General features: G+C 32.5%; 1 protein-coding gene across 1 annotated transcript; it reads right to left on the bottom strand.

Moving 5' to 3' along the window:
- Nucleotides 1–1,332: 1,332 nt before the first annotated feature.
- On the bottom strand, nt 1,333–21,522 carry LOC143058301 (prolyl 4-hydroxylase subunit alpha-1-like). The gene is made up of 13 exons (XM_076231779.1): nt 21,256–21,522; nt 15,358–15,515; nt 13,737–14,074; nt 12,904–12,955; nt 9,727–9,869; nt 8,662–8,829; nt 7,237–7,283; nt 6,749–6,854; nt 4,996–5,040; nt 4,481–4,534; nt 3,510–3,578; nt 3,001–3,070; nt 1,333–1,537 (listed from the first exon to the last, which is right to left on the bottom strand). Exons 1-13 carry the CDS (start codon nt 21,441–21,443, stop codon nt 1,458–1,460), a joined length of 1,518 nt encoding a protein of 505 aa, XP_076087894.1. The 5' UTR covers nt 21,444–21,522; the 3' UTR covers nt 1,333–1,457.
- Between the last annotated feature and the right edge of the window lie 877 nt (nt 21,523–22,399).

Raw genomic sequence — 22,399 nt, 5'->3', positions numbered from 1 at the left:
AGATGACCTTTGAAGGTTTTTAACTCTTAAGATTAAGCATAATTTAATCGTAAAATTAATAAAAAAAATCTATTCTTTAATGCATTGTTTTCCACATAAAGATAATACCATGTGCCTACAGAATACAAATTTCAAACTTGTTTACATCTTTATTAATTATAATTATCCCATCCATTAATTTTTAACCGTCAATTTTAAATTACACTGTATTGTTTATATGCTATTACGCAATTGAAGAATTAAGGTTTCTTACTCATGTTTTCCCAAGATAAAGCAGATTTGATTGCAAAATACATTCAAAACAATCAGTCCTTTATGTCTAGCTTTCGATATAATATTAAGATATTCAAAGTGATTTCACATGCTAAAAAGACGAATATTCATCCATGTACAACTGCCGTTACAAAACAAATATATTGAAAACATTGTTCCATCAAAGATAAACCAGCAGATTTGTCTCTATTAATCAAACCAGTCGTCTGTCTATGTCTTTTCTACAAGCAGTATATATACACAATTAAAGTTCAAATTTCATCATAAGATTATAGATTACTGCGTATTTCCCATTTCTTTCTTCTTCTAAATGATTTCGCTTCCAGTCGGATGAAGACCAAAAGTACATTATATTTATACCCTGGTCACGTTTAGGTTTTACAATCATATACATGATATATCTGTATAATATATTCAATATTGAAGACAAAATTAAAGTGACCTTTTAAAATTCATTACATTTAACATGAATGGTGACTATCCACATCATCACGTAATGCCAAGTTTAAAAACATGCATGATTTACCGTTATACGCCTAGTTTCCATTTTGACGTAATACATCACACTAGTGTCTGTTTTTTTATACATCAACTAGATATAGGAAGATGTGGTGTGAGTGCCAATGAGACAACTCTCCATCCAAATAACAATTTATAAAAAGTAAACCATTATTTGTCAATGTACGGCCTTCAACACGGAGCCTTGGCTGTCATAGAACAACAAGCAATAAAGGGCCCCAAAATTACTAGTGTAAAACCATTAAAACGGGAAAACCAACGGTCTAATCTATATATATATATATATATATATATATATATATATATATATATATATATATATATATATATATATATATATATATATATATATATAAAAAAGAGAAACACGTATAAATTACATAAACAAACGACAACTACTGTACATCAGATTCCTGACTTAGGACAGGTGCAAACATTTGCAGCGGGAATAAACGTTTTAATGGATCCAATAAACTGCATTTATCGCAGAAATACCAATCTTTTTAGTAACATTTTTGTTATAGTAACTTGTTCTCACAATTAAGTAAATACGTTTTTATTATAGTAAATTGTGTTCATAATTAGGTAAGTACGTTTTGAATTCTGCACAAATATAACTGTCATAATATGCTTCTCTGACAATCAAATGTTTAAATGATTTTCTACTAATATCCCCTCCTGACGTGTCGTTTAGGTGGACATATTTTATGCGAGTATGGTACTTGGTATAAATACTGAAATCCATCTGAAAGAACAGAAAAAAAAAATGGTTTTGTCTCATAGACGTATAAAAGTTTAGTAATAAACGTAGTTAAACAACAAATACATCCTTTGATTATATGGAAATCTAGATTCTCTTAAACTTTGTGCATATTTGGCTTTATAATTTTTTTTTTATTTAAACGTCACTGATGAGTCTAATGTAGATGAAACACGCATCTGGCGTATTAAATTATAATCCTGGTACCTTTGATTACTATCAAGACATACCTTCTAGCTGTCGCTCTATTGAACTCGAACACATCCTAATATATATATTATATACAACTTGATAAACAATAAGTTGATCTTTATTTAACCTTAGCCAGTTGAAAGATCAGTACTTCACTAAAGAGCTCTATGATAGTGCACAATACAATGAAAAATAAAAAAAAAACCCGTTTTCATGCTCATCACTCATTATATAGTGAATAGCAAACACTTTCAATTTATTGAAAACAAGAATCTTTTTCTGCTTCAAGACAGGTGGTTTATTGTTGAAATAATTTTATACAACTTTACTACTTTAGGAAGGTTATATTGAGTTACCTTTCTAAAACAATCTACATTCTTTATGAATTCTAAGCATTAACATCAGGTGTACTTTCTGTGTAACCAGCCACATGTCAATTGCTTATTATGCGGAAGATCGTCAGTATACATTATACATTGTCTCTGATGATTGATGAAATGTCAGTGTCATTTTAAACACAATTATCAGAGCACAATACCAAATTGTTTGAGTTTGAAAGAAATGTAAACTAAAGACTGTTTATTTCAACGTCTATCCAAAATCCACAGTTTATCATTTTTCCGATCATCTCCTGATTGCTTATAAGGTTCGTGATCCTCATTAATTATATCTGCAATGACGTTGTTAGTTTGCCAATGTTATGTGAGTTTGTACTATTCAGCAGTCGTCGGCAGAATCTGCTACTCTCCTTCTATCACTCGGCTGTAATACGGTATGTGATATGTGTCTACGTCTTACATTTTTTCACCGGAAGCTCAACGATTTACTGCTAGTGCTAATATTTTTAATACTTTATCCCCCTCTTTTAAAGGAGATCAGTAATGAAAACCTACGTATTACGGACGAGGTTATATGAGGGTACGGAATCGGCCGAGTTTAGACGAATGGAGTTTGTTCTTTGTTTTGATTTAATAAACACAACTTTAATTGATGACAAATTTAATAAACACTCATTAGTTAGGGACTTCCCCCTTTTTGAATTTACTTTTGAGTTCGGTATTTTTGTCATTATTTTTTGTTGATTATTAGTTCATGTTGTTTCAACGTTCATACCAGCGAAAATCGTTTTTGTTCTCTGTCTTGTTTTAATATACAAAACTTCCTCTGATGACTTTTAAGAATACCCCCTTTTTTAATTTACTTTTGACATCGTTTTTTTTAATTTTGTTTTAATAAAACAAGATACTAATACTTACACCACTGACTACCATAAGCCACTGGACACATAGTCAGAAGTGCTGTTTCTTCATAAAACACACCGTCTCCCTAGAACGGAGAAAGTCTCAAATTATATTTTGGAAAGATATGTACTGTTTTAATTATGTATTTAATTCCAGTATTAAGTATTATAACACATAAAGAGTTGTAAATAATTTTAGATGTCATATTTAAGCAATTAACTGCTGTAAACAGCAGTCACATTTTTCTATTGTAGACAATCATAAAAAATATTAATGAACCAATTGCAGAAAAGTCTCTTTATCTTGAAATCTTTTCTAATGGGTTTACTGCAGTAGAACGTGAATACGCTTTATATAACCTGTGTTTTGTCTTTTTGCCGTTTTTTTTTTCTTTCTGTGCTTTATGGAAAGATCATTTGCTTGTCCATTTGATGGCATCTCTCTTTGTGTACAGATCGTAGCCATTTTTAACATATCTGATTCAAGAGTTTAACAAGAAATATCTAATAATAAAGATGACCAACCTTATTGATAGATACTTTAGTGTTGGCTAAAGGAAAGACCAATTCCCCGCCTAATGATCTCTCTGACAGCTGTAAAGTGAAATGAAAAATAAACAAAACATGTATATCAAACATAATACTTTATATTGTACTTGAATTTATCCATCCGTTGGAAGCATTCCTAAAGACAACGTACTCATGCTGTTTTTAAAAACGAACCAATTAGATAAACTTCAGCTTTAACATGTTAAATTGTTAGCCCTTGCTCAAACCCATACTGCTCCTAAATTTCACATTTGATTAGTCATTACATTTGCTTTCAGGCGAGCTTTATTAATTACAATCATGAATAATTAATGCGCGTCTGGCGTACCAAGAGGTGCAAACGATACCAGAGGGACATTCAAACAGATTTATCGAAAATTATATAACAACGAATGTCATGGCTAGAACATAAAAAGACAAACAGACAAACAATAGCAGAAAAACGCAAAATAGAAAAATAAAGACTGAGTAACACCAACCCCACCAAAACACGGGTTGATCGCGGAAGCTCTGGAAGCATAAGCAGATTCTGCCCACATGCGGCACATATCGTGTTCCTCATGTTATTACGAACCCGGAAATCGGTATAATTCGGAGGGTCACGTTCGTGAAAAGGGAACAGTATTGAAGTTATAAGCACCATATCCGCTATCATCTGTTAAACGGATATTATGCCTAAGTTTCCTCAATTTAAAAAAAATATTCTGATTCAGACTAAAAAAAACAGAACCAGTTTTTGCCCTTAAAGTTAAATGGTTACTGCAGAAAAATTGATTAGCATAAGACATGAAGAATTAACATAGTGATACGCAGAGATCATGTTGCTGAATCTATTTCTTTTTGTCGTTACTATGTCGGATTTGTCACATTTTTGTATTTGATAGTTGTCTCATTCGTTATATTACCCACACCCACCCGATCGTCGTATGTATATATTCCGTACTCACAGAAACTATAAACGATCCAACTACTAAGGACCCAAGTGGATATGGATAAATGTTCTGAAAAATAGAAAGATAACTCCGTAAGAAACTAGGAATAAAACACAGATTTCTTTTTAAATAATATTAAACGAATAGCACGTAGAAAAAGATCATTAGAATATTGTATATATGGACTACGTGTTGGCTATACAATGTTTAGGAAAAGTTTTTAATTCTTTTGTATTTTCATTTAACTATAAATATTATCGTCGTGTAATGGTAGTAAGCAAAACATAAGCTCAACAAATATCATCATAAACGAAATTGCTTAGAAAACAGGTTGTTTATATAAAAAATATTTATATATTTATAAATGAACCAGATATTTGAAACATTTACAAATAGCAGTAAAATTGTTTCCAACCGCAAAACTAAACATTTCTTTCAATACTAAATTTTTAATTTTATTTGCATTTGCCCAATCGCCTGATCAACTACCTACTTCAATTATCCGAGCTACGAATGAAGTTATATCTTACCCTTTGTGGTTTCCTAATAGATCCCTCCAAACCTATATTCATCACCTATTTAAAAAAAAAAAGAAAATACTATAAGATGCATATTTAAATTTAATATGTGACTTAACGAAATTCTAACATGTAACACTTACATATCTCGTCCCTGTGATGACTTGTGGAGAGTTGTCTCATTGGCACTTATAACACATCTTCTTGTTCATAAGGATACAAATGGCATCTTGCCAAGTTCATTGTTCCCATTCATTTGTCTTGTCACTCGATAACCCACACTTAGTGCTTAATTTTGCAATCACGAATTGTTTGATTCATACGATGTGTCTTTGTCTCAACAAACCAGTTATATTTTTTCAGTCTTAGATTTTAAGATTCTAGCGTTGACGTCTGATCTGTCAGTTTGTCGATTTTGTCCCTTAAATATATTGTAGCATTTAGACTGATTTGGATTCGCATGGGAGGTGATGCAAGCAAACATGTGGCAGGAGACAACCCTGTAAATTCGCTTCATCTTTTGTTCATCTGACACTTTTTTGTACCTTCATCTGTACCATGTCAGGAATATGGCAGTTTTTTTTTCTCACTTTTTCTAATCATTGCTAGCGTTTGATTTTGTCATTCTTGTGAACTTCCCCTTTTAGATTGACTTGTAGTGCGGCCTTTTAGTGAACTTCCCCTTTTAGATTGACTTGTAGTGCGGCCTTTTAGTGAACGTCCCCTTTTAGATTGACTTGTAGTGCGGTGAACTTCCCCTTTTAGATTGACTTGTAGTGCGGCCTTTTTGTTAACTTCCCCTTTTAGATTGACTTGTAGTGCGGCCTTTTTGTGAACTTCCCCTTTTAGATTGACTTTGTTGTGCGGACTTTTTGTGAACTTCCCCTTTTGGATTGACTTTTAGTGAGGCCTTTTTGTGAACTTCCCTTTTTGGATTGACTTGTAGTGCGGCATTTTTGTGAATTTCCCCTTTTAGATTGACTTGTAGTGCGGTGAATTTCCCCTTTTAGATTGTCTTTTAGTGCGGCCTTTTTGTGAACTTCCCTTTTTGGATTGACTTGTTGTGCGGCCTTTTAGTGAACTTCCCCTTTTAGATTGACTTGTAGTGCGGCCTTTTTTGTGAACTTCCCCTTTTAGATTGACTTGTAGTGCGATGAACTTCCCCTTTTAGATTGACTTGTAGTGCGGTGAACTTCCCCTTTTGGATTGACTTGTAGTGAGGCCTTTTTGCGAAGCTTTTATCCATGCTTTGCTTATATATGTTTGAGATGCGATTTGGAGAAAGGATTCCTTATGTCTAATAAAGTACGTCCTTACAAAATCTATGTCTGATCAGTTTATTGCAAATATTTCTTTGTTATGTCAGTGGGATTTTATGGAAATTCCATATTTGACTCATAATGGTGTTTATCCAAAATGTTCATTATTCTAATATAGATATGAAAAACAACCGTGTGCGAAATGATGAAATAGTACCTAACTTTCATCAACATCATTTGTATAATCATTTAAAATCCAATCATTAGTTTTTTGGTTTTACCTTTATTCATCACCATAGGAAAATTTATCATGGTCTTTCAAATTTCAGGGTTTAAGCCTTTACGAGCGTTCAGACGTGCAACATTTACGACGATGAAAGTTTTTAACTACCTTGACTGGCTATGCACCTCTTTGGGCATTTAAATTATTTAATTTCTACCATAAGATAATTATTTAACAACGTGTTTTTTTCTCATTTTATATAGATTGTAAAAATTAGACTTACATTGAACTTTGACTTTGTAACCAGCTTGTTGCTGATGTCCATACTGTAGAATTTTTCCTTTAGTTTTTGAACCCAGCTCCAATTAGTGTTGTCATAAACAATAGAACTGTAATTCAATCACATAATTGTATAAATATGTGTATTAAAGTTTATACAACGTTAACAATTAGCAGTAAAGTAAAGTCACAATTAAAACACTGAAAACAAGTTACATATATCAACTCAATATTTTTTATACGAGAAATTGTATTTTCCTAATTCATTTATCATTCTAAGACACACTTATTTGCGAAATATTAACCTTCGTATTCTTATTACGACCGGTCATTGTATGTGGTATCCCTTTTTATATTCTAATAATTTAAAGAAAGCATAACAAAACCATTTACAGCTGCCTAATAATTCATTTGACCATTCAGAACTGTGTTAAACTCATAATTGTAAATTGCATAATGAATCAAGATCCTTCATCTAAACGAGAAACTAACCTTTGTCTAGGATAACTGTATCTGTATTTACTGGTACTGTTCATCAACTAAAATATATCAAAAGATGTCTTTGTTAAACGTAATCTTTTGATATGGTTGTTTATATTTTCGTCGTCCTTCGTCTAATGTTTTCGTTGGGTTTATTTGATTTTTTTTAATTCGGTTTGATTATTTGTTGATTTTCCACTTTATATCTTTTAAAATCATCCATTATACGTACATGTATCTTAATTTTTAAAATGTCCTTAAACATTGGCTTTTGTCATTTGTATATATTTTCTAAAGTTGTAGTCTGTTTGACATTTCCTTGGGGTTGGTAATATTTGTAATTCTTCTTTGTACAGGTTGACTGATATGATTTGTCTGTATCCAAACTGACTTGTGCCATGTTTCTGTTGATTTTTTATCTTCAGTTATTATGTACTTGATTTGTATCTTCGTAATCGATGTAGGAGTTTTGAACATCCCTAAAACTACTGTCACCTCCCATTTAGTCAATTGCGAGATTCAGAGCATCGTTTGTTTTATAGACACATGACAGTTATCAGTGTAGATAGTTTGCTGGGTCCTTTGCATGCACACTTTATCTATTCATTCGATGTGTTTGGGGTTTAAATTTTGCCATAAGATTATGGACTTTCATTTTTGAATTTTTCACCGAGTTCAGTATTTTTGTGATTTTAATAAGGTGCTAATATATGCATAAACAAGGAATCTACTTAGCGAAGTATCCCATTTTTTGACATTTTTACGTATTGTGTCTGTTGACAATATAATGGAATTTGATGCGACTGTCATACAAGTGAGAGATTTAGCTAGCTATAAAACCAGGTTCAATCCACCAATTTCTACATAAAAAAAAATGCCTGTACCAAGTCAGGAATATGACAGTTGTTATCCATTCGTTTGATGTGTTTGAACTTTTGATTTTGCCATTTGATTGGGGACTTTCCTTTTTGAATTTTCCACGGAGTTCAGTATTTTTGTGCTTTTACCTTTTGTTTTGACATTCAAGTCGTAATTTTAAGGCAAAGATGTTCACGTCGATTTGAAAATATATTAAAACGCAAATTCACAGTAGAGAAAGCATGATTCATGCAGTTTGCCTATGTTCTTTTCTGCTTTTGATAAAATGGCAGTTGTTATGTTATAGTTCGTTTCTCTGTGTGTTCCAGTGTTGTTTGTTTTGTGTTACAATTCAGTGTATCAGTTGTATCGTTGTTTTCTTGTTATAGTTAAATTGTTCCCTCGGTTTCAGTTTGTAACCCGGATTTGTTTTCTATCAATCTATTTTGAACTTCGAAAAGCGGTATACTTTCGTTGCCTTTATTTGTCTATATCAATGATTTACGGAGATGCTAGCTAAATGAAAATATGAGTACAAAATCATTCATCAACATATGTATTTTCTAATAACATACTAACCGTTTCGTAACCCATGTATCTCAAAGCATTTGCTGTTTTATTGTCTATCAAATCGTGGAAGTATATAATAAGAGGTTTGTTCTTCAGTACTTCTGCTTTGATATCAGACTTCATGTACCACATTTTATTTCTTAACGGAAAATATAAGCATCTCTCTCGCGATATTTTCTAAAAGAGAAGTTAAAAAGAAAATGTGTCATCTTTTGAAAGTAATTCACGAGCATTGAATACTTCAAGAAGATAACAGGTACATTGATGCATAATTAGAATTATCAAGAATTGAATGAGAGCGGAAAAGGCATGACAATAAGTGCATATTTTAAAAGAATACAGGTCATATGTATTTTTAACTGTTTTGGGGTTCGGTTCGTGTTGTTTAGGCTTTTCTCTATGTTTAATTTGTAGACTGTTGCATGTGGGTTCTTTTTTTTTTTTTTTGGTTAATTAGTAGTTTTGTTAACTGGCCATTTTGCCCTCTACTCATGAGTTAGAAAACCATTTGGTATCTTCTATCTCACGTTTAATATCCACCATTTTCTACGTATGACACATCCAGTAAACATACTGGAATATGACAGTTGATGTGTTTTAGCTTTTAGTATTGCCTTTGATAAAGGACTTTCCTTTTTGAATTTTCCTAGGATTTCGGTATTTTTTGTAAAATAAAGGAATGCTTTACTTCTTCAAAATTCGTCTTTGGTTACTTTAAATATGTGACAACCGATAAAATGCAAAGAGTTATACCGGTATCAGATACTTAGGAGATTTAAGCATATCCTGCTCTACATTGACATCCGACTAGTACAATCATACCATTCTGAAGAAAGCCGGAAATAAAACAAAAACCAATATGAATATCTGTACCGAATATTGTCGATCTGTGCAATTTATGACATGATAGTTAAAATGTCTACTACTATTTAGAAAACTAAAGAGATACACAAAATATGTAGACGTAATGGTTATTGCGAATAACCGGTATAAGAATATCTGGAATTTAAAATTCATAATATGATATTTTCATGTTGTTTTCATCTTTCATTTTTTATCCACTTTCTCTCTTACTTGTTTTACGCCTTGGTTACATATCTTATGAAACAATCTTTTGACTTTTTCAGAAGGTTTAGTTTTAGTAATACTTTTAGGATTATTTTCCACCACTGTGTCAAAGTATATCTTATTTCTCTGTGCTATAACATTGTCTGGATCTGTAATAGAGTGTATCATTATGTGTTAGAAAATGTATAAAAGTTTTATCGAAAGAGAAGTATCTAAAGGGAGATAACAATGGGCAATCAAAAATCATACCTACGTTCCCACAAGGCAAATAAAGGGAAAACGGTACTATAAAATTTTCCCAGGATTAGGTTGGCCTTTTGTGTGCATAAGGCAGGTGACAGAAGTCAGCTAAGAGCACTGTGATTGGATGTAAGGGTACAACATATTTTTTTTTATTTATCTATGAATAACTGCAGTACGTGTATTTACAATATAAATTTTGAAACCTATTCAAGTATTTTCTAAAGAGTTATTCATAAATTTGGTGTAAAAAGACGGTGGACATGGATAACATAAACAGTTGGTCATAATACTATTTAGCATCATGTTTTAAAACAGAAAAATAAAGTACTAACACTATACATAACTGTTTTATCCAGGTTTTTATTATAAAAAGTGGTAAATTTAGAAAATGTTAGTATTGTCGCCTATGTCAGAATCCATATTAGTATACCGGTTTTCTCTTAAATCGATTGAGAGAAAAAAATCCGGGCTACAAATTTAAACCGAGGGTAACACCTCAACTTTAAGATGAAAACAAAGGAACAACAGAAACAATGAAGTGCAACAAAAACAAATGCAAACATACATAGTATCAAACTATTTTACAACATCTGTCCCGTTTGCCAAGAGATAGTATCAAACTATTTTACAACATCTGTCCCGTTTGCCAAGAGATAAACAGAAATCAGCTGCACTCAACTAAACAAGAGCGGTTAAGTTCGATTAAGAAAGACATACTTGTCAGGGAGAACCAGCATACCGACAATCATTTTTCATTTTCGTGTTTTTTCAGTTCTTTTAAAGTCTTGTTTGATTCATTGTTTTGTCCAGAACTTATTGAGATATGCCATTTATTTCCATTTTGATGTATGCTGTATGGTTGCCTACAGGTAATGTTCTTCTTGTTTAAACTTAATTTAAGTAGTTGGTTATTCTTGGAATGTGTTTCCCAGTATTTTGGACGCCAAATATTATTTTCATACAACAGATACTGTACATGTGTCGATGGTTTTAGTACATTGTGCACAATTCGTGATAACGCATATTATGTCTTTTTTAAATGACTAAAAGGTACTCATTGTAAAATTAAGTTATAAAAAAATCACAAAAAAAATGAACTCCGAGGAAAACCCAAAACGGGAAGTCCCTAATCAAATGGCAAAAATGATAAAACACATCAAACGAATGGAAAACAACTTTCATATTCCTAACTTGGTTTCAAATGTAGAAAATGGTGGATTGAGCCTGGTTTTATAGCACTAAACCTATTACTTGTATGACAGTTGCATCAAATTACATTATATTTACAACGATGCGTGAACAAAACAGACATAATTGTCAAAATTGTCAAAATTGGGGTACAGCAGTCATCACCGTGCCACAATCTTAATCAGAACAAAAACAAACGTTTGAAAAAATAAGTTATTTTTTTATCGAGCCATGTTTGTGGTAGATTTCATCTACACTCCTTTTCTAACTATCAGATTTTATTTTTTTTCTTTACGAAACCTTACTCACTGTCGTCTTAAGTGTAAAATGTAAAATCACCAAAATACTGACCTCCGAAGAAAAATCAACACGGAAAGTCCCTAATTAAATGGCAAACTCAAATGATAAAATACATCAAACGAATGGACAACAACTGCCATATTCCTGACTTAGTACAGGCATTTTCAAATTTAGAAAATGGTAAGAGTATGTGTAAACTGAGTAGAAAATGCTTACCATGAACACAACACGTGTTTATGGAATACTTTTTAATTTCTTTTGTATTCTTGTCTTTTGTTTTCGCTAGTGTGCATTGTCTTTATGACTTTTTGTCTGTCTTTGTTGAAATATTTGCTTGTTTTTGTAATGATAGTGATTATACCACAATGTTGACTGCTGTACCCCTATATTTTAATATTTGTACTATGTCTGTTTGTTTTGTTCGCTCATCTTTGTCAATATAATGGATTTGTATGCTATCATCATAAAAGCGAAAAGTTTGGCTAGCTATAAAACCAGGATTAATCCACAATTTCCTACATAAGAAAAGGCCAGTACCAAGTATTACTAAGGAATATAGCAGTTGTTATTCATTCGTTAGATGAGTTTGAGCTTTTGATTTTATCATGTTCTTAGGACTTTGCATTTTCTTTTTTTCTAATTATTTTAGAAAGCCAAAAATTTGAAATAGTGTAGAGCAAGCAAAGCGTCTTAAAGGAGAGCTAATATAATTTAAGTTGAACTTTGTCTGAATAAATTCAACTTTATAAAAGTAGCAACACTGGTTTGATAGTAGAACTCTCCCCCAGAGACTAAATAACGCAGAAGTAAGTGATTATAAATCACGGTGGGAACTTTCAACAATATGTAGAACATATATGACAAAGCACTCTATAAAATGTTTGGACGTGAAAGGTATGAAACAATTCAAACAAAAAAATAATTTATTAAATAGGAATTACAATCATGCCAAGATGATAATTGCCTCTAGCAAAGGCTCTGAAACAATATTAATGATAACAAACGTATTATGAATTCAATTTTAACCCTTCTTAATCTAATAATGTGGTTCTGCATATGGTTTATAGCGTCGTTTATTTTATTTTTTTATTTGTATCTAGCACATATTGATAATATGTTGTTTTGTTTGTAATTTTTGTACAATTTTATTGTTAAAGGAACGTTTTGTTAGAGTATTATTTAGGTGTAGAACTAAGTTGATAGTAGAGAAAAAAAATTATAACGAACGTTTATAGTATAAGCAAATCTATAAAAATAAATGTAATGCAATGTAGTTTATACACAATTGGAAAATTGCTATCGCAACAAAACATGCTGTGTCACATAGGTTTATACTATTTTGTATGTTCTGCTGCCTTTTGCTCCAGGTATGGTAGTGTGATCTTAATTGTATTACCAGTTTCAGAATTTATACTTCTGGATAAATTGTGTCTAGATGATAGAGAAACTTACCGAATGATAGAATCTCATCTGTTAATTCAGCTGCTGGTTTAATGTGTCCCATCTGGAAAATAACACCGAATAAACAATAAAATTGAGAATAGAAATTGAAAATGTGTCAAAGAGACAACAACCCGACCATAGAAAAAACAAAAGTAGAAAGTCACCAACAGGTCTTCAATGCAGCGAGAAATTCCTGCACCCGGAGGCGTTCTTCTGTTGGCCCCTAAACAAATATATATACAAGTTCAGTGGTAATGAACGCCATTCTTAAATCCAAAATGTACACCAAAAACTAAAAATTAAAAATAATACAAGACTAACACAGGCTAGAGGCTCCTGACTTGGAATATATACATGTAAAGACCACCAATAAAGGGTTGTTCTGGGCATGTTTGTACAATTGTTAGTAATTAAGGTTAACGCATAGACGTCAACGTTGTACCCTGATCTTCGCCTCATATAAAATGAGCAAAAAAGCAAGGGATTCAGCTTTATCCACAACATTGCGTAATTACCGTAATATTAATAATCCTAATAGAATAAGCAATGATTTTGCCTGTTGTTTTAATAATGATTTGTACAGGTATGTGTACATATTAATGTCTCAACCAGAAATCCCTTTTGATAGAACGCCCTTTTCTAAATCTGAAATAACTTGCTCCAATTTCAATTCCTACTGTTAAACTCGAAAATCCCAAATTCCAACGAAAAAAAAACCGCTCAATTCGGACCTCCTAAAAGCAAACCTTTCTTTTGTTTCTGACAATCATTCTGCCTACTTAATATGAAATGCCTTTTTATAACTAGTGTATTCTATAACTCATTTGAGACTCTTTACTTACTTTAAAGTATGCAGACGCCAGTAAACTATAAACAGCGGCTTTTGTATATTCGCCATCGACGTCATCAATTCGTTGAACCTTGATTTCGTCTATCACGTGTCGCAACCATGTGATGGTATAGTAATACTGTTCGGTGTCGTATGCGGCCTTTGCTATATACACAAGATCTCCAAGTTTTAAAGGTTCGTGAGGTAAATGACCATTAATCTCGCCCAATAAAAGTTCGCCAATTGTTATGTTGTGAAATTGTTCCAAATTGAGCACGGAATTGGCAATTTCTGTGAGCTGCTTGTCGTCTGGAATGTTATCCTCCATGTTTTGTAATTTCACTCTTAAGGCTGAAGTAAGAAGATAAATACTCATTTAGTTCAAATTTATAGTTTTTCTCGTTATTGTATATATTAAGGTAAAAAAAGGAACCATTTGGTGAAATACACCATAATATTTAGTTAATGGTTTTAATTGAATATCATATTCCGTAAATGGAAATTTACTAAGGGTAAATGAGAAGATGTTTACCACAGATAGAACCCTTTAGATTGCTTTCTTGAGCATTCCTAAAATACTCTTTTTTTTCTAATCTGAGCAAATATAAACATTTTCATTTCAAATCCATTTCAACATCGACCTTATACGATGCAAAGATTATTGTCATTTCGAATTCACGTCAATTTACAAAACGGGCGTCTGGTGCTTATTTAAAATTTCAATCCTGGTATCTATAATGAGTTTATTTAGTACTAAGGCTTTTCTTCCTCAGGATTAAATTACCTCAGCTTTATTTGGCAAAACTTTTATATATATTTGGTCCTCAATGCTCTTCAAATTCGTACTTTATTTGGCCTTTTTAACTTTTTAACTTTTTTTTATTCGAGCGTCACTGGTGAGACTTTTGTAGAAAATACGTGCGTCCGGCGCAAATTTAAAGTGTCAATTTTGGTATCTATGAGTTTATTTACAATCACTGAGTCGATACCACTACTGATGGAGTTTTTATTCCCCCGAGGATATCACAAGTCTAGTAGTCAGCACATATGTATTGACATGTATTATCATTAATATGGTCATATTTATAAATTAACTGTTAACAAAACTTTGAATTTTTAAATTACTAAGGCTTTTCTACCTTAGGAATAGATTACCTTAGCTGTATTTGGCAAAACGTTTCAGAATGTTTGGTCCTTAATGCTGTTCAAAGTCGTACTTTATTTGGCCTTAACATTTTTTATTCGAGCGTCAATGACGAGTCTTTTGTAGACGAAATGCGCGTCTGGCACAACTTTAAATTTCAATCCTGGTATCTATGATGAGTTTATTTCTTATGCTAACCGAATTATAAAGTAAGTTGTATTTTCGTCTTTTTCTTTTAGTTAGTGGCAAAGGTGTTTTACAATCTTCTAATCTGACTTTAATTGAACTGCCAATCAATCACTCCAAAAGTAAAACTTGCACACAAGTGTTAGTACTTGCTACACATTGAAACCATCTACCGGTTCATTCTACAGAAACTATTGCGCGAAACTGTCTATGAGTATTATGGCTTCCTCCACAACAAACAAATTAGCCTCTATATATACGAAATAGACAATAGTGCCGAATATACAATCAAATCTATATCTACCTTTTACGCACGTGTCTGTTTCCATCATCTGTCCAATAATATGTTTCCAATCTTGGGAGAGACGTCTGGACAGACGGAATGTGTTTATAGGATGAGAGAGATAGCTTTCGATGTCCTCTACATGCTGCAAGTGGATTGATTTCGCTTCGTCGATCGTACTGAAAAACAAAATAGTTAAAAGGATCCATCTCGAAAACAATTAAGGTGGTACCCAACACCTTAACTTAAATTAATTTGGCTCTTTGTATTTTTCTTAAAATTTGACAAAGTATTTACTTTGACCCTTTGACAAAAAATATAAAAATTTCAAAAAATTTCAACCAACTGTTTAATCAGAAAACTTACACTGGTTATTTAGCAGTTTGACAACCACTTATTTTGATCATTAAGAAGCTTTTTATTCCCTTTACAAAGCAACGTAATTAAAACGTTATGCTGATTTCACAGAGTTATCTCCCTGTAGTGTTAGGTACCACCTTAAGATACTATCAACTGAAAACAATTTAAAAGATTATACATATTTTTCTTAATGTGATTACAGTGTAAAAGGATTTATTAACTCTAAAACTGAATATTTAAAGTTTATACAGATACGGGAGTTAAGGAAATGCCTATGAACATCGCCTACCTGAAATGAAATTGTGTATATTGACCAAAAATGCAAAGAAGTCAATCATTCAGTAAAATACATGTATGGAAAACGAACAAAAAATTCAAAATTTTGCTTCTAATTCTTTCTTTTAATTACGAATCTTCTTTCTTTTAATTACGAATTTAATCATCGAAGTTTCATAAAATTCTATGAAGGCTGTATCTGATTCCTAACTGAAAAAAACCAAGTCTATCTATATATGCAGTTATATGCAAGATACTATTAGAAAAATATTTCAAAGTTTTGCTCTAGATGCTGTCTTTAGACCATAAACAAACTTTTGCACAAGTTTCGTAAAATTCAATAAAGTTAATGCTTAAAAATGAAATTGGTGTTTAAACAAACAAGACCGTACTTTGACCTATAATGGTTTACTTTTACAAATTGTGACTTGGATGGAGAGTTGTCACGCATACCACATCTTCTTAAGTTATATCAACTTGAATTTAACCTCGACCTAAATATTGGTGACTACGAAAACAAAATGCTCTAAGAAGGTATGATTGCTATGTTTCGCCCTAGCAACGTTAGTCATAGGTGAGACAAAATGAATAAATCAAAGCACTGTAAGCGCTGTAGGCAGTTAACCAAAAGCCAAGGCAAACATAATTATGAAAACTGTGGCAATGTTGCTTCAAATTTTTTTTAAAGATTTAAAAGAACACACATTAAACATTCATATATTGTACAGTTATGTTCATTTAATGAATTAATCATCAAGGCAAATAATTCCTATGTTATCAAGGTTTTCAAAAGCAACGCATATATCAAGTATATTTTTGTCATGGTCATGAGTCTGCAGAGGTACAAGTTTGCAATGATTGCAGTTCTTCTAGTTGATAGTTAACGTTGGTATTAGTTGACTGTTAGTAGTTCAAGTTGACTGTAGTACGAGCTTGTAAAAGAATGAATGGACTTGCTTCCCTGGAAAGAAAACTGAGTTTGTGTTCTACGGAACAAAAGTTATGAGACACAAATCAGACAAATGTTTACTAATACAGGGATCAAAGGCGAGGTCCGACTGACCTGCCCATAGTAAATGCAAATAACCCCCACCTTCACCCCAAGTTCATGATGTCTAAGTTTGGAATAAAATGACAGGTAATTATAAAACAGTTTGTCAAACATTCTTGGGCTTGAAAGATATTTTTTCTTTAAAATGAGCCATATTAAAATGAAAAATAATTCAAAATATAATTAAGGTAAATTCTTTAAACCTACTCATTTTTTTCCATCAATAAAATTTTATAATAAACAAGAAATAATTGTAACATAATGCTGTTACGAAGTCTCCCAAACAAAGCTCCCATAATAATTCATTCCCATGGTCACCTGACATTGGGCAAAGTACATATTGGTTAGGTCTAGCAAAGTGATATGCATATGTGACGCCTATGAGATTGACCTTATATGTCATTCAATCTTTTTGAAATGACAAACAGGAATGAACATGGTTTAGGAGTTGGTATATCAATCTTTTACAAGTTCTCAAAACACACACAAGAGGGGTGAGGTGACCCTAGGGACTACCCCTATATTTCATTTCATTTTTTATATTGTCTCATACATGAATTTATATGGTTTAAGGGTGGGGATCTCGACCATTATCAAGTTTTCAAACAGGAGGGGTGGGGTGACCCCAGTTATTTCCCCTATATTTCATTTGATTTGTTATATTGTCCAATACATTAATATATATGGTTGAGGGGTGGGGATCTCATCAGTTTCCAAGTTATCAAACAGGAGGGGTAGGGTGACCATAAGGACTCTCCCTATATTTAATTTGATTAGTTCTGTTGTCCCTCCCATACATGAACATATGGTTTAATTTAAAGGTCAGGATCTCGACTGTTTCCAAGTTCTCAAACAGGAGGGGTCGAGAGATCGCAAGGACTCCCCTATATTTCATTTAATTTAGAGGTGGGGATCTCAACTGTTTTCAGGTTCACAAACAGGAGGGGTGGGGTGACCGCAGGGACTCCCCCTACATTTAATTTAATTTGTTATAAAGTCCCTTACAGGAATATATATGGTTAAGGGGTGAGGATTTCGACTGTTTCCAAGTTCTCAAACAGGAGGGTGCACGGTGACCCTTAGGGACTCCCCTATAATTCATTTGATTTGTTATAGTGTCCCATACATGAATATATATGGTTTAAGGTTGGGGATTTCGACTGTTTCAAAGTTCCCAACCAGGAGGGGTGGGTTAACCCCAGGGACTCCCCCTGTATTTCATTTGATTAGTTATATTGTCCCATACATGAATAAATATGGCTTATGGGTGGGGATCTTGACTGTTTCCAAGTTCTAAAACATGAAGGGGTGGGTGACCCTAGGGACTTCCCCTATATTTCTTTTGATTAGTTATATAGTCCCATACATGAATTTATATGGTTGAGGGGTGGGGATCTCATCTGTTTCAAAGTTATCAAACAGGAAGGGTAGAGTGGCCCAAATGACTACGATTTTCTGCATAAAGCTAGCGGTTGAACAATATGAACATCGCTGTCATGAATAATAATGATGAAAATAAGTTTTCAGATCGTTTATTAGGAGACTTTGGTAAAAAGGTTTGTAAAGTTATTTTTTTTTTTTTTATTTTCTTTCAAGTTAGAGGTCCGTCGGGCATGTCAGGTGTAGCTAGTAACCAAGTCGAAAGTCCGACTGCAAAAGGGGAAGGTCGCAGACCTCAGACCACCGCTAATTTGAACCCCTGCCTCCAAATTGAAAAGATACGAAAATTTCGTCTTCTAATTTAAAATTGCCGCCAACAGCATGAACAATTGAACTTATTTTAATAGACTACTGACGTAGTTGACTACGTATTGACGACAAACAATATTCCTACGACTTTTGCCATTTGAGAAATCTAAACTACTTATCGTTACAGATTTTCGGCGATTAAATATTTCATTCAATTGTTCTTTGATATCTTAGCCAAAAGCTCAGGGGATAATAAACTACATAAGGATTCCTAATGTGCTCTACTTCCTATGTGCAACTTGAAAACTTTTGGGTGATTCAATGATCATTTAAGATTTTTCTTGTAATAATTTTTGTAATCCAGAATTAAAAGTATGAAAAAACTGTCCAATTACATTATGTAGTTATAAATAACATAATATCCAGCTAAATAATAACAATGGCACGTATTTCAGCATTTATTGGGTAGAACACAAATCTAGGGTGCTCGCATAAGGCAGCTTAACTGCCTAAAAACGTTTCATTCTTCAACAAAATCAAAATTCATAGAGAGTAATTAAAAGCTATGTTTTGTCTTTTAGATACAAAAAGCACGGTTATGCAAATAGTTCTTCGAAGCAAAATTTCATTGAAAAATACGCAAAGTTTTCGACATTGTATCACATTGTATCACACTGACTTCAATAGAAACGTTTTGATTTAATGTCTATGTTGCAATTTCAATTTGAATTGTCGAAGACTCTTATAAAATTTTAAAATTTCAGTATTTTTTTAAGGCTTTAGGATTTAGTGAGTAAGCTAAAGTTCATAGTCAATGGAAATTGACACAGCCTCTTTCTCAATAAATTTGCAAAAGTCGATTCGTTTATTTTGTTATAGTATAAATGATGATACAGTTTGTTAGATCTTACATTATCTATTGTTGCACAAATCGATCTTCTTTGTAAATCACTGGTAGACATCTGTTGCAAGAATATAGAAATCATATGATAGTAATCCATTCGGATAATAACCGTTGTTTACACCGACTCTATTTTGGCTTTTGGGCAATTGCTTGTTTAATCTTTCGTAATTGTTTAATTTAAACTTATTTTATTGTTCAAAATGACAAATGGACCAGCCACAAGTTTTTCAACGTAGTAACAGCTTCTCAGATTTTTTTATTTTCTAATGCTTTGTGACTCCCAAAACTTTGAGGATTTCCAAATTATTGTTTTCCTCATCTAACTAAGTCCGAGGCTTGTAAAAGTAGTATCACTGCTACAATATTTTGAAGATTTTTCCCTAATGATATCACTTTATTAAGTTCCGTGTCTATTGAAGATCTTAGAATTGGGGGTTCACTCATGATATTTTATTTTTTTTACAAATGTACCTCTATTCTAATGCAATGTTTAATAATAATGAAAAAATCTGTATGCATCCCGGAAAAAAGACGTCAAGCATGCGCAGAATATATTCAAATGATTAGTAAATGTAATTAGAATCAAAGAAATAAAAGTATTTGTCTTTCAACATGTTCAAGCTATGTCAAACAGGCGACTCTACACGAAGAGTTGATGCGAATGCCGTCACAGGACTGCAAATATTTCAATCCTTTATGGGTTGATTTTAAATACATATATAAGTAAGCAATGAATGTGGTTGTTAAATTTGAAAGATGCTTTTTGTGCTTCTTTGCTAAATATTTGTTTGTTTTTGTGTTCTAATTTAGATTGTGACACAGTGATGACTGCTGTACCCCTATTTTTACAATTTTACCTATCGTATCTGGGTTTTTTCTCGCATCGTTGTAACTTGATGAGACTGTCATACAAGTGAGAGGTTTAGCGCTATTGAACCAGATTCAATCCACCATTTTCTACATTTGAAAATGCCTGTACCAAGTCAAAAATATTACATTTGTTGTCCATTCGTTTGATGTGTTTATCATTTGATTTATTGTTATTTGATTAGAGACTCTCCGTTTTGAATTTTCTTAGGAGTGCAGTATTTTTGTGATATTACTTTTCACATACTGCACTAAATATTGACCCCGCGGACCAAATTTAGGATCGCTATGTCACAGGCTCGACAAAAAAGCAAATCACATATTGAAACTCAGCAGATAATGAATTGCTTTTAACAAAAGGATAGAAAGTAGAATAAACGGTAGATTCATACTTTAACAGAACAAAATAAATATATCAGGTGTAAAAAAAATGCTTCTGCTTCCTATTGATAAAATTAAAGAAAAGGCCATACGATGACCTATAGTTGTTAATTCTGTGTTCTTTTGGTCGCTTGAAAACGGTTGTCTTATTGGCATCATAACACGTCTTCTTTTTTTTTTTTTTTTTTTTTATAATAAACTCCCTCGACTTTGAACTGAAATGCAGATCCCAAATTTTGAAAAGGAGGATTGAGGGGTAAAACAAGGCAACGTTCTGAGCAGAAAAAAAAAAATAAAAGGTCTATGAAACAACCTTATATGTAGCTGCATATGCTTCCCTCGTCCCCATTTTTATCTGTCTCTTTAACAAAACTTAAAATCAAAAACTTACTGTGTTATATTATTAAAGTTATGGACGTCTTCCCCGTGTATTATCCTTTCCTGTTGAATAACTAAATCCGTTAGTACTATTAATTCTTCTTCCATTTGATAATATCTCTCAAAGTTTACATAAGTTGTGAAAAGTTCCGAATAAACAGTTTGATACACAAAGTATAAAATTAAGATGTAAATCCGCATTATTAAAAAAATATTTTACTACGCGGTGGGGACAATATTTAAATTAAGATAATGAAATTTTAAATAAATGCTATCAATCTATAGCGTGCAACAGATGGCGGGACTATTGACTAACCAAATGCGCGGTCAATGGTTTGAAAATATATAATCGATTATATAACAAAGGATGGATGATTAATCCTGTATCCACGTTTATCTATTCTAACGTGGTATTCGATCGGGGTTATGTGGCATATTTTACATGTTCACAAATACACGTAAATACTACAAAGTTTTAATATCATTTCTGGATAGGTTATATAAATATTATCAGCCATTTGATGACAGGAACCTGGAAAAGAATCTTGCTGATAAAAAGTGGCATATTCATCAAAAACAGAAACTATTTATATATTTTCTAAATAAACATTATCGTTTTCTTATCGAATTTGCAAAAACGCTAATATGAAATCGATTGAAACGTTTTTTGTTCTCCTTTTGTTCAAAGTCGATCTGAGATGCAGTTCTTTAAGATGTGTACTTTTCCTGTAATGGTCTGCATCGGGCGTGAGGATTTAGATCTAAACAAAATATTAATCCCACCATACCAATATTCATTGACCTGTATCAATATAGAATTTATGAGATGCTCTATCATTGCCAATAAGGGAGCTACCATTTGATTTTTATGGGGGGGGGGGGGGGGGGCTAGGAGGAAAAATTTTGTCCTGCATTTTTTTTTAGCTGTAATCTCTGTCCTGCCTTTTTATTTTTCACTCTGTTCGGTCCTGCCTTTTTTTTTTTAGTTTATCCTGACTTTTTTTTTACCTAAATTGTCGTCCTGACTTTTTTTTGCAAGTGTCTCATCCTGCCTTTTTTTTTTACTCAAAACTCCTGTCCTTTCTATTTTTTTCAAATTTCATCCTAGCCCCCCCCCCCCCCTAAAAATTAAATGGTAGCTCCCTAAGACAATAGTG

This window comes from Mytilus galloprovincialis, chromosome 14 (genome assembly GCF_965363235.1).
Source record: "Mytilus galloprovincialis chromosome 14, xbMytGall1.hap1.1, whole genome shotgun sequence".
Lineage (NCBI taxonomy): Eukaryota > Metazoa > Mollusca > Bivalvia > Mytilida > Mytilidae > Mytilus > Mytilus galloprovincialis.
This window is presented reverse-complemented; position numbering and strand designations above follow the sequence as displayed.

Excerpts from the sequence above, each read along its gene's own strand:
- LOC143058301 (XM_076231779.1), bottom strand. The coding sequence starts at position 21,443 with ATGCGGATTTACATCTTAATTTTATACTTTGTGTATCAAACTGTTTAT. Across the intron at positions 14,075-15,357 it reads AACAGACACGTGCGTAAAAG|CCTTAAGAGTGAAATTACAA; the intron begins GTAGATATAGAT and ends TTCTTACTTCAG. Across the intron at positions 6,855-7,236 it reads TACAGTTATCCTAGACAAAG|TTCTATTGTTTATGACAACA; the intron begins GTTAGTTTCTCG and ends ATTGAATTACAG.